Source organism: Heptranchias perlo, chromosome 3 (assembly GCF_035084215.1).
Source record: "Heptranchias perlo isolate sHepPer1 chromosome 3, sHepPer1.hap1, whole genome shotgun sequence".
NCBI classification, from domain to species: domain Eukaryota; kingdom Metazoa; phylum Chordata; class Chondrichthyes; order Hexanchiformes; family Hexanchidae; genus Heptranchias; species Heptranchias perlo.
This window is the reverse complement of record NC_090327.1, coordinates 32,573,063-32,586,954: the sequence shown is the minus strand read 5'-3', so window position 1 is coordinate 32,586,954 and position 13,892 is coordinate 32,573,063. Positions and strand designations below refer to the sequence as shown.

At 44.8% G+C, this 13,892-nt stretch overlaps 1 protein-coding gene across 1 annotated transcript in view; it reads left to right on the top strand.

The window, feature by feature from the left end:
* zc3h3 (zinc finger CCCH-type containing 3) overlaps window positions 1-13,892 on the top strand; it is a 260,428-nt gene that overhangs the window by 80,429 nt on the left and 166,107 nt on the right. The window contains exon 4 of the mRNA XM_067978747.1: window positions 11,599-11,752. Coding sequence (XP_067834848.1) covers window positions 11,599-11,752 — 154 coding nt within the window. The remainder of the gene's footprint in view (window positions 1-11,598; window positions 11,753-13,892) is intronic.

Sequence of the window (13,892 nt, the reverse complement as noted above, 5' to 3'; positions counted from 1 at the left end):
AAACTCGAGTGAATACAGGCCGAGTCGACCCAATCTCTCCTCATACGACAGTCCTGCTATCCCAGGAATCAGTCTGGTGAACCTTCGCTGCACTCCCTCTATGGCAAGTATATCCTTTCTTGGGTAAGGAGACCAAAACTGCACTCAATACTCCAGGTGTGGTCTCACCAAAGCCCTGTATAACTGCAGTAGGACATCCTTGCTCCTATACTCAAATCCTCTTGCAATGAAGGCCAACATACCATTTGCCTTCCTAACTGCTTGCTGCACCTGCATGTTTGCTTTCAGTGACTGGTGTACATGGACACCCAGGTCCCTTTGTACATCAACATTTCCCAATCTATCACCATTTAAATAATACTCTGCCTTTCTGTTTTTCCCTCTGAAGTGGATAACTTCACATTTATCCACATTATACTGCATCTGCCATGCATTTGCCGACTCACTCAACTTGTCCAAATCGCCATGAAGCCACTTGGCATCCTCCTCAGAATTCACAACTCCACCTAGTTTTGTGTTGTCAGCAAACTTGGAAATATTACATTTGGGTCCTACATCCAAATCATTGATATATATTGTGAATAGCTGGGGCCCAAGCACTGATCCCTGCGGTACCCCAGTAGTCACTGCCTGCCACCCTGAAAAAGACCCATTTATTCCTACTCTCTGTTTCCTGTCTGTTAACTAATTTTCAATCCATGCCAGTATATTGCCACCAATCCCATGTTCTTTAATTTTGCACACTAACCTCGTATGTGGGACTTTATCAAAGGCCTTCTGAAAATCCAAATAAACCACATCCACTGGTTCTCCCTTATCTATTCTACTAGTTACATCCTCAAAAAAAACTCCAGTACGTTTGTCAAACATGATTTCCCTTTCATAAATCCATGTTGACTTTGTCTAATCCTGTTGATATTTTCTAAGTGTCCTGTTATCACATCCTTTATAATAGTAAGGTTTGGTATCCATGGAGTTCCCAATGCTGATCACTACACACTAATCCACATTGTAAGTATAGATATATGCGGAAGTCAGGTGAGGACACACTAATTGTATAGATAGAAATACCAACCAATAAAGGACTACTTAGATGGAGTTTTTACAAAATGTTTTTTTCCATTTATCATTAGATGGAAAACTAGGCTGCTCTGAGGCTGTAAAGGGAATAATTTATTCACGGCAGTACATGAAACCTCAGCACCTGAATGTAATTAAAGCATTCAACATTCGGGGGAATTTGAGCCTTGCCTGCTGTTGAATTTTTTGAGGTGTATCCAAGGATGGCCAGAATTGCCATTCAGGACCAAGCAGGATGTCAGTTTCATCCCCTTCAACACAATGGCAGTCATCCAAAGATGGAGCTATCAGATACACAACTGTTTCACCTATCGAACAGTGCTTTTTCAAGAGGAGAATGCGGTCGGACATCAGGCACGGTGGGAAGGTGTTAGGACATCAGTCGTGGGGAGTGGAGGAGTCGGATATCCCAGCTGTGGGGTGGGGTCGACCTGTTGTGGGAAGGTTGGCCCATCATGGGGAGGGGTGTGGCCCATTGCAGGGATCCCGTTGCTTGGGGGGGGGGGGAGGGGTTGGCCGATTGCTGGGTTCCCATTACCAGGGGTGGGAAGGTCGGCCCATTGTGGGGAGAGGTGTTGGCCGTTCGTGGGGATCACAGGGGTTGGGGGGGGGGGCAGGCACCTGGCTCAGTTTCTTTTGAGCGGGGGGGGGGGGGGGGGGGGGCGTTGGTGGTTGAATAAAACTCCATTTGTATTAAGATTCTGGTATATCCAAGAAGGCGGCTCACCACCAAATTCTCAAGGGCAATTAGGGATGGGCAATAAATGCTGGCCTCACCAGCGACGCCCACATCCCATGGACGAATAGTAAAAAAAAATTATTAATTTTTAAATTAAAATGCTGTTTTGGAATTGGTGCTTTACAAGTGTTTTTAGACCTGAAATTGATCCAGTGAATAATTTTCATACAGTTGGGAATGGGAGTGTGGATGCAGTTACTTTGATGCTTAACCTTAGTTCAAGGAAAGTACTCTAACCTCTGAGTCAGAAGGTTGTGGGTTCCAGTCCCACACCAGAGACTGAGCACATAATCCAGGCTAACAGTCCAGAGCAGTACAGAGGTCATGCTGCTCTGTTGGTGCCATCTTTTGGACAAGACATCTGTCCCCTCAGGTAGATGTAAAAATCCCATGGTACTATTTCGAAGAAGTTGAGCGGAATTCTTCCAGTGTCCTGGCCAATATTTCTCCTTCAACCAACACCTAAAACAGATTTTCTAGTCATGATCACGTTGCTGTTTGCAGGACCTTGCTGTTGAAAATTGGCAATCGCGGTTCCTACATTATTACAGTGACTATACTTCAAAAACACTTCTTTAGTTGTAAAGCGCTTTGGGACGTCCTGAGGTTGTGTAAGGCACTAAATAAATGCACAGCTTTTTTTTTTATATCCACAGGGAGGAAAACTTTAAACTAAAAACTCCTGTGTCAACTTGGCTCAGTTGGTAGTACTCTCATTCAGAGCCAGAAGATTGTGGGTTCATGCCCATGACTTAAGCACATAACCTTAGCTGACAATTTAGTGCAGTACTGAGGAGTACTGCATTGTCGGAAGAGCTGTTTTTCAGATGAGACATTAATATTGAAACTCCTTCCATAAGTTCAGATGGATGTAAAAGATCCCATGGTACTATTTGAAGAAAAATAGGAACGTTCTCCGAGTTCCCTGACCAACATTTGTCCCTCAACTAAGGACAGATTAATTGATCACTTATCTCATTTGCTTATGTTGTAACAGTGACTACACTTCAAAAAGTAATTAATTGACTGTATAGAGCATTGGGGGATTTTGAGGACATGAAATGTGCTATATAAATGCATGTTCTTTTTTCTTACGAGGTACAACTTTTATTTAAAAAAAACATTGTTATTGCACATAACCTAGGTTTGAGGTAGAGATAGAATGCTTTAGATTGCAAGTACTTTGTAATCCAGCCACACACAAACTTTGTAGCCCCTTAAACAATGAAAGATAGAAAGACTTGCATTTATATTGCACTTTTCACGACCTCAGGATGTCCGAAAGACAGCACCTCCAACAATGCAGCACTTTCTCAGGTACTGCACTGGTGTGTCAGCCTAGATTTTGTGCTCAAGTCTTTGGAATGGGGGCGCAAAATTTTCTTGGAGAAGTTGCTGAACTTGCTAGTTCAAATAAGCGGAATTGAAAACACATAGTTGAAGCAACAGGATCTCAGAAGTCCCTCCTGGGTTAATAACTATGTGTAGTGATGTTAATTCATCTCCATCGCACTATTGAGCCTAGTTATTCCCGCAGCCCAGTGCCCTTGATGAACACATTCTGTGTAGACAAAAATAATAGCAGCAAGCACAAGAAAAAAGGCATTGAAGTCAATCCTGGTTTGTGACTTTATTTTCACAAAGGGGGCTTCCCTGTTTCTGGGAGTGGTCAAGATTCCGAGCCTTCAAATTTAAAGTGTGACTTTGCCAGAGAAACTTGTGGCCAGAAATCGAATTTGGATTCTGACTGGCCTGCCTTTCGTGCTAACAGCTTTTCAAGCTGTTGGCCGAGTCACAGGAGTGCCATTGTCAGACGGGTGAAGGCCATCTTGGGACGATTATTGTAAACGTCATAGGGTGAATTTCAGGCACGTGGATTTCATACAGCTTCATGTGAATAGTGATATGAAACCCATCCGTATATCACGACAGACTGACATCCTGACTCTGAGCGGCTGCGCCATGGACCATGCACGTGGCATGCATAGATGTGGCGTCCAATGGATCAGAAAGTTGCCACTCCAACAAACGACTGCCAAATGGCTAGCTGCAGCTCCGCGATTGAGTTATGTCAGCCCAATGCAAGATCTGCATTGTTTCGCTATCCATCTGTTTTAAGTTTGCAGCAACCCCTTCCCTCCCCCTGCCCCCCACATATCACAGGCTTACCACTGCAAGGTAATCCATTGCGATTGTCAGACTGCAAAGCACTACCATTTTGTGCAGATGGGTAAAATGTCAGAGCACGATCGATTGATCTCCAGCAATAATTATCAAAAACCAGACCCATTGCGTTGCTTCAGTAAGTTTGAATGTAGTAGGATCTCAATCTTCCCCTTAATAGGTCTCTGACAGGTGCTCCGTGGCTTTGTCTTGTCCAACTGTATTGCCATTAAGTGGCGTATAACAGGAAGGAGAGTTGAAAAGCAGAGTTACATGGGTTCTGAGCCGTACTGTACATGGATTTTTGACAGCACCTATTTATCATCTCTCTGGACTGGAAATGCGTTACTGCATTAATGGGAGGCTGGTGGATTAGATTCCAGCTTTCTGTGAATTTAACACTTTCCTGCACTCACTGTGTTGACAGAAAAACTCCAGTCCACTTATGTTTACATTAAGAATGCAAGGAGGGGCGATTGGAAAGGCCCAGGGTGGGGGGGGAGAGAGAGCGGAAAGGCTGGGGGTGGGGGAGGGGAGGGAAAGAGCGAGATCAGAAAGGGGGAAGAGGGTGGGAGGAGATCAGAAAGGCAGGTGGGGGGGTAGGGGTGGAGATCGGATCTGAAAGGGCAGGGGCTAGGGGGGATCAGATCGGAAAGGCCGGAGGAGCGCGTCAGAAAGACCAGGTTTTGGAGGGGGGAAGGGGAATGGTTGGCTCGGAAAGGCCGGGAGGGAGTTTGGAAAGGGGGGGGGGGTGGAGGGATGATTGGAAAGGCCGGGGGGGTAGTTGGATGGGAGATGGGAAAGGCCCAGAGGGGCGGGAGGGGGGGTGCATTGGATTGCGGGGGGTGAGACAGATCATGGGGGTCGGGGGAGGGAAGCAGGTTAGCTTAGGAGGGTCGGGGGGGGGGGGGATCAGGTTAGCTTGGTGGGGGGACAGAAGCAGGTTAACGTGGGGGGAGGGAAGCAGGTTAGCTTGGGGGGGGGGGGGGGGGTTGCGGGGAGGGAAGCAGGTTAGCTTGGGAGGGGTGGGGGGAGTGAAGCAGGCTAGCTTGGTGGGCCGGGGGGAAGCACTCCTCCTCCTGGTCCAGACCTGCTGGATCTGGCCGTTATCGTCTCCTTCCTGCTGCTGGGTTTCCCGAGTTCAGGGAGACCCAGCCTACAGCCATTAAATTTGAAACTCTGATAAAATTTGAGGCACGCAGCCTCATTAAAATATTTAAATTACAGACACGCCTCTGGAGAACAGGTTAGTCGCCTGCCCCCAACCCATCTCCGTTAAAATGGGTTGCGGTCGGATTTTTGACATTTTGACCCCCCTGGCCTCCCCACCCCTCTCTGACCCGTGTTGGGGGTTAAAATTCCCCCCTATGTGTTCAAGAAATGAACCATATCATCTTAACATTACAGCAGGCAGACAGGGTCTTGGTTTAACATCTCATCAAAAAGACAGCACCTCTGACAATTCCTCAGTAGTGCACTGGAATATCAGCCTAAATTGTGCACTCAAACCCTGGTGTGGGACTCAATCCCACAACCTTCTGATCCAGTGGCAAGTGTTAGCAGCTGAGCCATGTTGATGCTGTGCTGTTCAAGCTCTCTCTATCTGTACTTAACCATATCAGAAACTAAGTGTTGAAGAAGTGACCAATCGAATAGAAAAAGAAAGAACTTGCATATATATATATATATTTTTACGCCTTCAGGACGTCCCAAAGCGCTTTACAACTAATGAAGTACTTTTGAAGAGTAGTCACTGTCGTAATGTAGCAAATGTGGCAGCCAATCTGCTCACAGCAAGGTTCCACAAATAGCAATGAAATGAATGACCAGATAAGCTGTTTTAATGATGTAGGTTGAGGGATAAATATTGCCCAGGACATTGGGGAGAACTTCCCTGCTTGTCTTCGAATAGTACCATGGGATCATTTACATCCCTGAGAGGGCAGGCGGAACCTTGGTTTACGCTTCATCCGAAAGACGGCATCTCTGACAATCCAGTCCCTCAGTACTGCGCTGAAGTGCCAGCCTCGATTATGTGCTCGTCTCTGGAGTGGGACTTGAACTCACAACCTTCTGACTCAGAGACGACAGTGCTACCCACTGAACCAAGGCTGACACTTTCAGGCTGATAAAACCTCAGGCATATGATTTTTAAAAAAGGAATGTAGTAGCTTTGATAGAAAGTTGGTTGACAAACAGCAAACAAAGAGATAGGGTAAATGGGTATGGCTTAGACTGGCAGAATGTTATACCCCAGGGGTTAGTGCTGGGTCCACCTTTGCTCTTGATTTCGGCTTCGATATAGAGAGCAGAGTCTTGAAACTTGCTAATGACACAAAGTAGGAAGTTTGGCAAACAGTGAGGAGGACACTAAAAGACCTCTGCAATACATAAACAGGTTAATGGAATGGGCAGATAGGTGTCCCTAAGTTATATCACCTCACACTTATCCACTTGCATTTTGGGAGCAAAAGTAAAGTTTGGGAGTATACACTTAATGGAAAGGCATTGGAGGACGTGGATGAATACAGAGATCTAGGGGTTCAAGTACATGGGGCATGATTTTAGCTTTGAAAAATGGGTGGGCTGGGGGGCATTAAAACTTGCAACAATTTCAAACCCACCCATTTCTGGTTTTCACAGAGGCGTGACGAGGGGTGGGCAACCAACCCACTCTCGGGAGGCGGGCTGGTCACTAAAACCTTTCAAGGAGGCTGCAGGCCACCATTTTTTCAGGTTTTGTGATTTTAGCCTCTGGGGGTCGGGATTCCCGGGCCTTCTCCTTCACGCAGTGTGAGAGGAGGCAAGAAGGCACAAAACTGCAGGTAAGTGCCTTTATGGCACTGCTTATGGGCTCAGAGGACCAGGAATGTTCGCGCCAGGCCCAATAAGCCTACCTGCAACGGCCGCGCCACCCCGCCCCCCCCCCCCCCCCCCCCCAACGATCGTGACCACCGATTTTTCTTTTTATCGCCTCCCCACCCCCCCCCCCCCCCGATAATTGATTGATCCCGATGACTTATCCCCCACCCAATGACTAACCCCACCCCTGCCCAACCAACTATCCATCCATCCAATCTAAGACTTACCTGAGCACTTAACTCTTCCTTGCTCTTCTCCTGTCTGACTGAGACCAATCTGTCAATCAGGCTGGCCTTTCGGGCGGGAAACCGTCAAAAAAAAAGACATCCTTATGTTAAAATTGTAAAGCTGTCTAGGAAACCCAAACTTCTGGGTTTCCCGTCAGGAATTAAACCCTCCCCTTCCCGGCTGCAGGCTAAAATTATGCCCATAGTTCCCTGAAAGTGAGATGACTGCTAGAGAAAGCCACTAAAAGGCCATTAGAATTTGGGGTTTTATAAATAGGGGCATATATGAGTGGTTAGGCCACAGTGTGCAGTTTTGGGTACCCCATTATATAAAGGACATTAAAGCTATAGAGTGTATACAACGTACACCTCTTGTTCTCCGCTGCCTCAATAATGTGCTTTACCCCCTCAACTTTAGAAAGGGACATGTTTGTTAGGCTTAGTTACCATTTCCTATTCCTAAAACTTCTTATATTCCAAATCTACGAGAAATGCAACATAATTGAGGCTTTTTCAAACTACAGAAAAAAACAGAATCGACCTGCTTACAGTAAATGTGGAATGTGACAGTTCCATTTCCACACCAGCCTGTCTGAGTGAGGTTGCCAAATTGTGAACAGTTTTGTGTTGACCCTTGCCCTTGAGGAAATGGGTTGAAACTGAACAAAGTAATTTTGCGAAACACCCTTTCAGGTGGAGGAGACTCTCGTCCCTTCAGTCCCAGTGCCTAGCATGGTCTGGTCCTTATTCTTCCCTCTCTCTACGGGGAATTTAATTAAATTTCCCTGTATTATTTCTCTCCATTTGTTTTTTTAGACCTGCATTTGTTAATATTATTGTAAGCAGATCAATTCTGTTCTCCTGCAGTTTGAAAAAGCCTCAATTATGTTGCATTTCTGGTGTATTTAGAATACAAGAGTTTTTAGGAATATGAAAAGGCCACTAGGCCAAACAAACCTGTCTGCTTTTGATAGCACTTATCCCCACCTACCCACTGTATCTTTTAATCACTTCCTTCTCCAGAAACCGATCTAATTGCCTCAATCCCTTTTTGTATGCCTGCTTCCGTGGCCGTAACCTGGCACCATATTCTACAACTCTGCTTGGGTGAAAAAGTTCCCTATGCCTTCCCTCTTGCATCTAACGTCCTCATTTTTAACTCGTATTCAAATACTGCCCCTGGTAAATAATTTGGATGTGTTGTGTCGTTCGGGGCCCCCGAGAGTAATGGACTGCAGAACTCGGACCGTTGGATGCTTAATCCCCTCTCCCGGGCGGTGATTATTTAGCTGAACTTTCTATATGCATCTGTCAAAGTCACGAGGGCCGCATCAGTCTGGTGATGACAGCAGTGCAGCTTTACAAGCAAGAGTCTGTGGGTTGGATACTGCTCTCAATGTGCGGTTTCAGCAGTTTCTGTCTTGCCCACTTATGAACCACAGATCTCTTTTTTGTCATGATGGATAGTGTTCATAACATGTTCAAATAACACTAGTACAGTATTGCTCTTCCTCTCTTGCTACAATAATGTTCTTAATTAGGAGAATCTAATGAGATCGATTAGTCATTAGCCCTGACCTCGATGGCCTGTGGTGTGTTGTCGGCTGATAACAGGGGAGCTCACAATATTGTTGGTAATAAAAATGTGAGCACTTGGTTAGAGTGATACGTGCCACTGCAGAATTGGAGCTTTTTATAACCAATAATTGTCAAATTGAGGTGCTCTTACACTGAGCTGGTGCTGCTTACTGCCAATGAGGAAGTGCCACTGTACCAGCGGCACTACTGAAGGTAAAAGCATCGGTCTTCCCAGACTTTCTGTCAGCGGAAAACCAGTTTTTGCTAGATCACCTGGTGCACCGTCGGTATCTGGAGCTCCGTGGACAGCCCAGTAAATGTGCTGAGTCAGTTTGAGAGCACTTGCATTCTGATGTCTGATACACATGTCATAGTGCCGGTACTTTGTACGCGCGCATTCTACAAAATTGTACTGCCCACCGAAGCATACACATTGAAGCTGGTTTCTGATTCCAGAGCTTACCACAAAGAGGCTGATGCCAATGTAAATGCAGGAGAGTGGCATACATAGGTTGCTGTCCCCAGGTACTAAATGTACGAATGCTTTTAATATAACATTCAATTTCTAATAACTGGTTTTAGACAAGCCTGACCAAGCAAGTACTGGCCCTTCATAGTACTTAACCCATCCAGATACTGAGGGTGCCAATTATCAATGAGCAGCTATCAGGAATTCTTTTTGTTGGCAAATTTTCTTCCTCCACCACTCCTGAATGCGTTGATTTATTGCTCAGCTACAATTCTACAGGAGCCAGTCACCTCCAGTACCTCGTTCAAGTGCTTATTCATTTGTAAATCCTGATGACGTGGGTACCATCGAACCCAATCCTGTCCTCGCCCAACATTCACATACACATTTCCATCAGCGGTCGCTGAATAGCATAAGGAGGGGGAACCCTGGCTGGCTTGCCCCTCCCTAGCCTGGGCGCTGAGGTCAATTGTAGCTTCCGTACTGCTGTCCCAGCAAAAATTACTTGACTAGGCACAGACTGGGGTCTGAAACCTTCCTAGTCTGCATTGCTTAACTACTTCATAAATTCACTGAGCTATTAGAGGAACCTCAGGAGTTCAATTGTGAGGAAAGGTCAAAGAAATTGAGGATTGCTTTTTTTCAAGATGACCTATGTAAAGTTTCAAGATTATAAACAGAACAAAGTTGATCAAGGCAAATTGTTTAGGGTAAGGAGGTTAAAAAATTAGGAAGTTATAAGTAAAAATGGTAAAGTGAGGCAGAATATGTGCAATAAGTAATCAAGAAAGAACGAAACAGTATAATTAGGTTCTGGAGAGAGATGGGATTGAGGGATATGGTGAGAAGGTGGGAAGTAGGGGAGTTTTGTGAAAAAAAAGGACAGGCTTAAAATCAATTCTTTATAATATTTGAATTGTGCAATAATTCAATAAAATATGCTTCCCCTCTAGTATATGAAAAAAGGCAGAAAGCCTAAGTTTGAACAGGGCTCCATCTTCCACCTGACAGAAATCTATCATTGATTCTGAGGGAGTCTGCAACTGACTTGTGATCTTGCACTTACAAAAGATTAGAAAAGGCAAGTGGTGAGGGGGGGGGGAAGAGCTGAGAGCAATCAAAAATGGGTGGGCCTGTCAGGCCTAACGGCCTCTTCCTGTTCATAAAAATCCTTTTGCTCTTTTGGTTGAAATATGTGAGTGAGGAATGGATTACATCTCGGACTGCGATTACTAAATATGAACTTGTTTCTTTTCCCATTTTTTGACATTTAAGCTGTCAGCTGGTTGGTCAGCCTATTGCTTGATTGAAACACTGGCCTAGAAAGTAGGGCACCGATTTGGATTTACAATTTCCCCATGCAATAAGGTTTTAATCTCCAAAAAGAGGAAAATAAAATGGGTGTTGGAATTCTGAAAGCAAATCAGAAAATGCTGGAAGTACGTCGGTCAATCTTGAAATTTCGAAGAAAATTTGGGAACCTTCATCCGAGCTGAATCTGTAAGACCACTGAGTAGAGAAGGGGAGATTTGGAGATAGAGTGCAATTGTTTTCAATGTTGAAGGGCGAAACTAACTGAGATCTTGAATCATGTCAGGGAATCGTAAGGGAAGGACAGAAAATATCTTTCTTTAATTTGTTCTAGGTGTGTGGTTGAAGCTGGCCGGGGAGTATTTATTGGCCATTGCTTGTTAGGTTAGGTCAGGTCAGAGGGCATTGCGAGTCAGCCATGAAGTGTGGGACTGGAGTCACGTGTAGGCGAGGTTGAATAGAGGTGGCAGCAGGTTGCCTTTCCTGAAGGACTTTAGTGAACCAATGGGTTTTTACAACCATCCGACAGCGTTCATGGTCATTCTTTCTGGTACCAGCTCACAAATTAACATAGGAACAGGAGAAGGCCATTCAGTCCCTTCGAGCCTGTCCGCCATGATTATGGTGATCTGTAGCTCAAATCCATTTAACTGCCTTGGTTCCGCATCCCTTAATACCCTTATCTAACAAAAGTCTATCAATCTCAGTTTTGAAATTTTCAATTGACTTCCAGGAAGGTCAACAGCTCAAGGTAATCTTGTGTTTCAAAACTAATTGAGCATGCATGGCTTAGTTTTTTGGGAGAGAATTCCAGGTTTCCACTACCCTTTGTATGGTGCTTCCTGTCATCCTCCCTGAACAGACTAGCTCTAATTTTAAGGTTATGCCTTCTTGTTCTAGACTCCTCATCAGAGGAAATAGCTTCTCCCCATCTACCCTATCAAATCCATTAATTTTAGATTTATTGAATTCAACTTCATAACTCGTCATGGTGGGAGTTGGAGCCATGACTTCTGGGTTACTAGTCCAGTACCATAACCCACTAGGCTACCATACAATAGGATTTTTTTTTTCTGTTAATCCTCGTCATCTTCATTACTTCATTATTCCATTAGTGAGTGTGTGTTTTAAGTTATTTATTCATAAAATGCTTTTTGATGTTTGTGCAGGTTTAAATTCCTCGGTCTCCATGAAGAGCCCTTCAAACAACCGATTAATCAATACGAGGTACAAAATAGTGAAGAAGAATGCAGCCTGGAATAGTTCTTTGCCAGCAGCCTCATACAGCGTCTCCTGGAAGACCAGGAAGGTCAACAGCTCAAGGTAATCTTGTGTTTCAAAACTAATTGAGCATGCATGGCTTAGTCAGGTGCTGGTTACCGTATTCACTTCAGTGCCCTATGGGTTGAAGATTTTAGTAGTTCAAGCTGAAGGCATCACACAACCCTGGCATCACCTGAGGTCCACACACATGTACTTTCAACATCAGTGGCTGAGTAGCAATCAGGAGCAGGACCTCCAATGTGGATTACAAACTCGCAGCTCCTGACTGTAATTGCTGCTTCAGCTGTGTGGTGAACCTTGAAACTTTTTAACTGGTTGGTTAATTGGGTATCAGTCATGGTGCTTCTAATAAGCATTTCCTGTTAACTTTAAGTTGAAGTTATTTGCTTTAATTTCATTGCTGTTCTGATACTTAACGTTTGGAAACATGTTGTTTTTCTTCAAGGTATCCCTCTCGTTTTTAAAAACTGTTGTACATTTATACAACTTTTGCAGGAATAAAACAATAGTAAATCAAAATGGCAAAAAGCCAGTCGTTACAAATGCAGCCTACTCCTGAGAATTCAGTCATTTTTGGCCATAAAATTGAATTATCCAGTAATTTGAATTAAGCAACATAAATAATACAGCCAAGTTGGAATGCAGTTATAAAAAAATTGAGTAATCAGAAAATTTCAATTCAGCAACTTAAGAGGAAAACAGTGAAAACCCCTAACAATTAGCATTAAGCAGTCAAGGTACAAACATTTAGAAAGGAATTTGTAGATCACCCGTGGCATTGCTCACAGTAACTCAGCTGATGTTGTTTTATGACGACAGGAGCATCATACCGTATAGCGCACAGTGTACGACACAGTAATGAAGAAAGTGCTTTCAGTCTTAGAAGCCCTTTCCTATTAGGTATAAAGGGACCACCTTGAGGAAAGGCTGCCATGCTAAGCTAGAAATGTATTTTGCCTGGCCTGTCCCTTTTTAATGCCATGAAGTGCCATGAGGGGGCTTGACAGGGTAGGTGCCGAGAGGTTGTTTACCCTGGCTGGAGAGACTAGAACAAGGGGGCAAAGTCTCAGGATAAGGGGTCAGCCATTTAAGACTGCGATAAGGAGGAATTTCTTCACTCAGAGGGTTGTGAATCTTTGGAATTCTCCTCCCCAGAGGGCTGTGGATGCTCAGTCGTTAAGTATATTCAAGACAGAGATCGATAGATTTTTGGACTGTAGGGGAATCAAGGTATATGGGGATCGGGCGGGAAAGTGAAGTTGAGGTCTAAGATCAGCTGTGATCTTATAGAATGGCGGAGCAGGCTCGAGGGGCTGCATGGCCTACTCCTCCTATTTCTTATGTTTTCATGGGGAGAGTAGTCCTGGGTTGTGATAGCACTAGGGAAGGTGTCAGGGTGTGGAAGCATCCTGTAGTGTAGGGCGCTGATGAGGTTAAATGGGATCTGGAGGTAAGGGAGATAGTTCTGGGGCCTTGGAGCATGGCAGGGGGCCTGTGGTGTGGGAACATTGGGAAACAAGGATTCCTGGATCTGGGAGAACTTCAGATGTTCTTAGAATCAGTGAAGACATGGGAATGGGGTCGGTCCCAGATCTTCCAGCACAGTGAAGGGTATCCCGAGATGTGGTATCCGAGTTGACGAATATTAAGAATGCATGTCCTGAGGTACAGCAGGACTAGGGAGGGGCTCTGATAGGATCTGGGAGCATTAATGAAGTAGCTGGATCTGGAAGTATTTTGTGAGGGAGTGTCAGCATAAGGGAGACCGATCTGTTAGCATCAAATGGGCACAGAACAATGAGGCTGTCCCCCTTCCCCTGACCAAATGTTTGCTCATTTTGGCCCTTTAGGTTACTCTCACTGCATTCTTGACTTCCTGCCAGTCAGCAGTGTCCATCTTCCATGTTCTGGTCTCAGGAGACCTTGCTGGTTATTATATATTCCTTAGGCTATGTATTTAATTTTTATCTCTTGCCTTTTTTAACGCCCAAGATAATAACAAGGCAACATGCAGCAGAGATTGAAAATAGGTATGTGGGGTTTAACAGTAGCGCAAGGGGCTGGATGGTTAGCTTTATTTATGGGGCTGCTAGTCTTTCATAGCATTTGGGAATTGGTTCTTGCGTGTGTCAGCATTACAGAGAAGGAACCTGGGGCTTGGTAGCAATAGGCTGTGGAA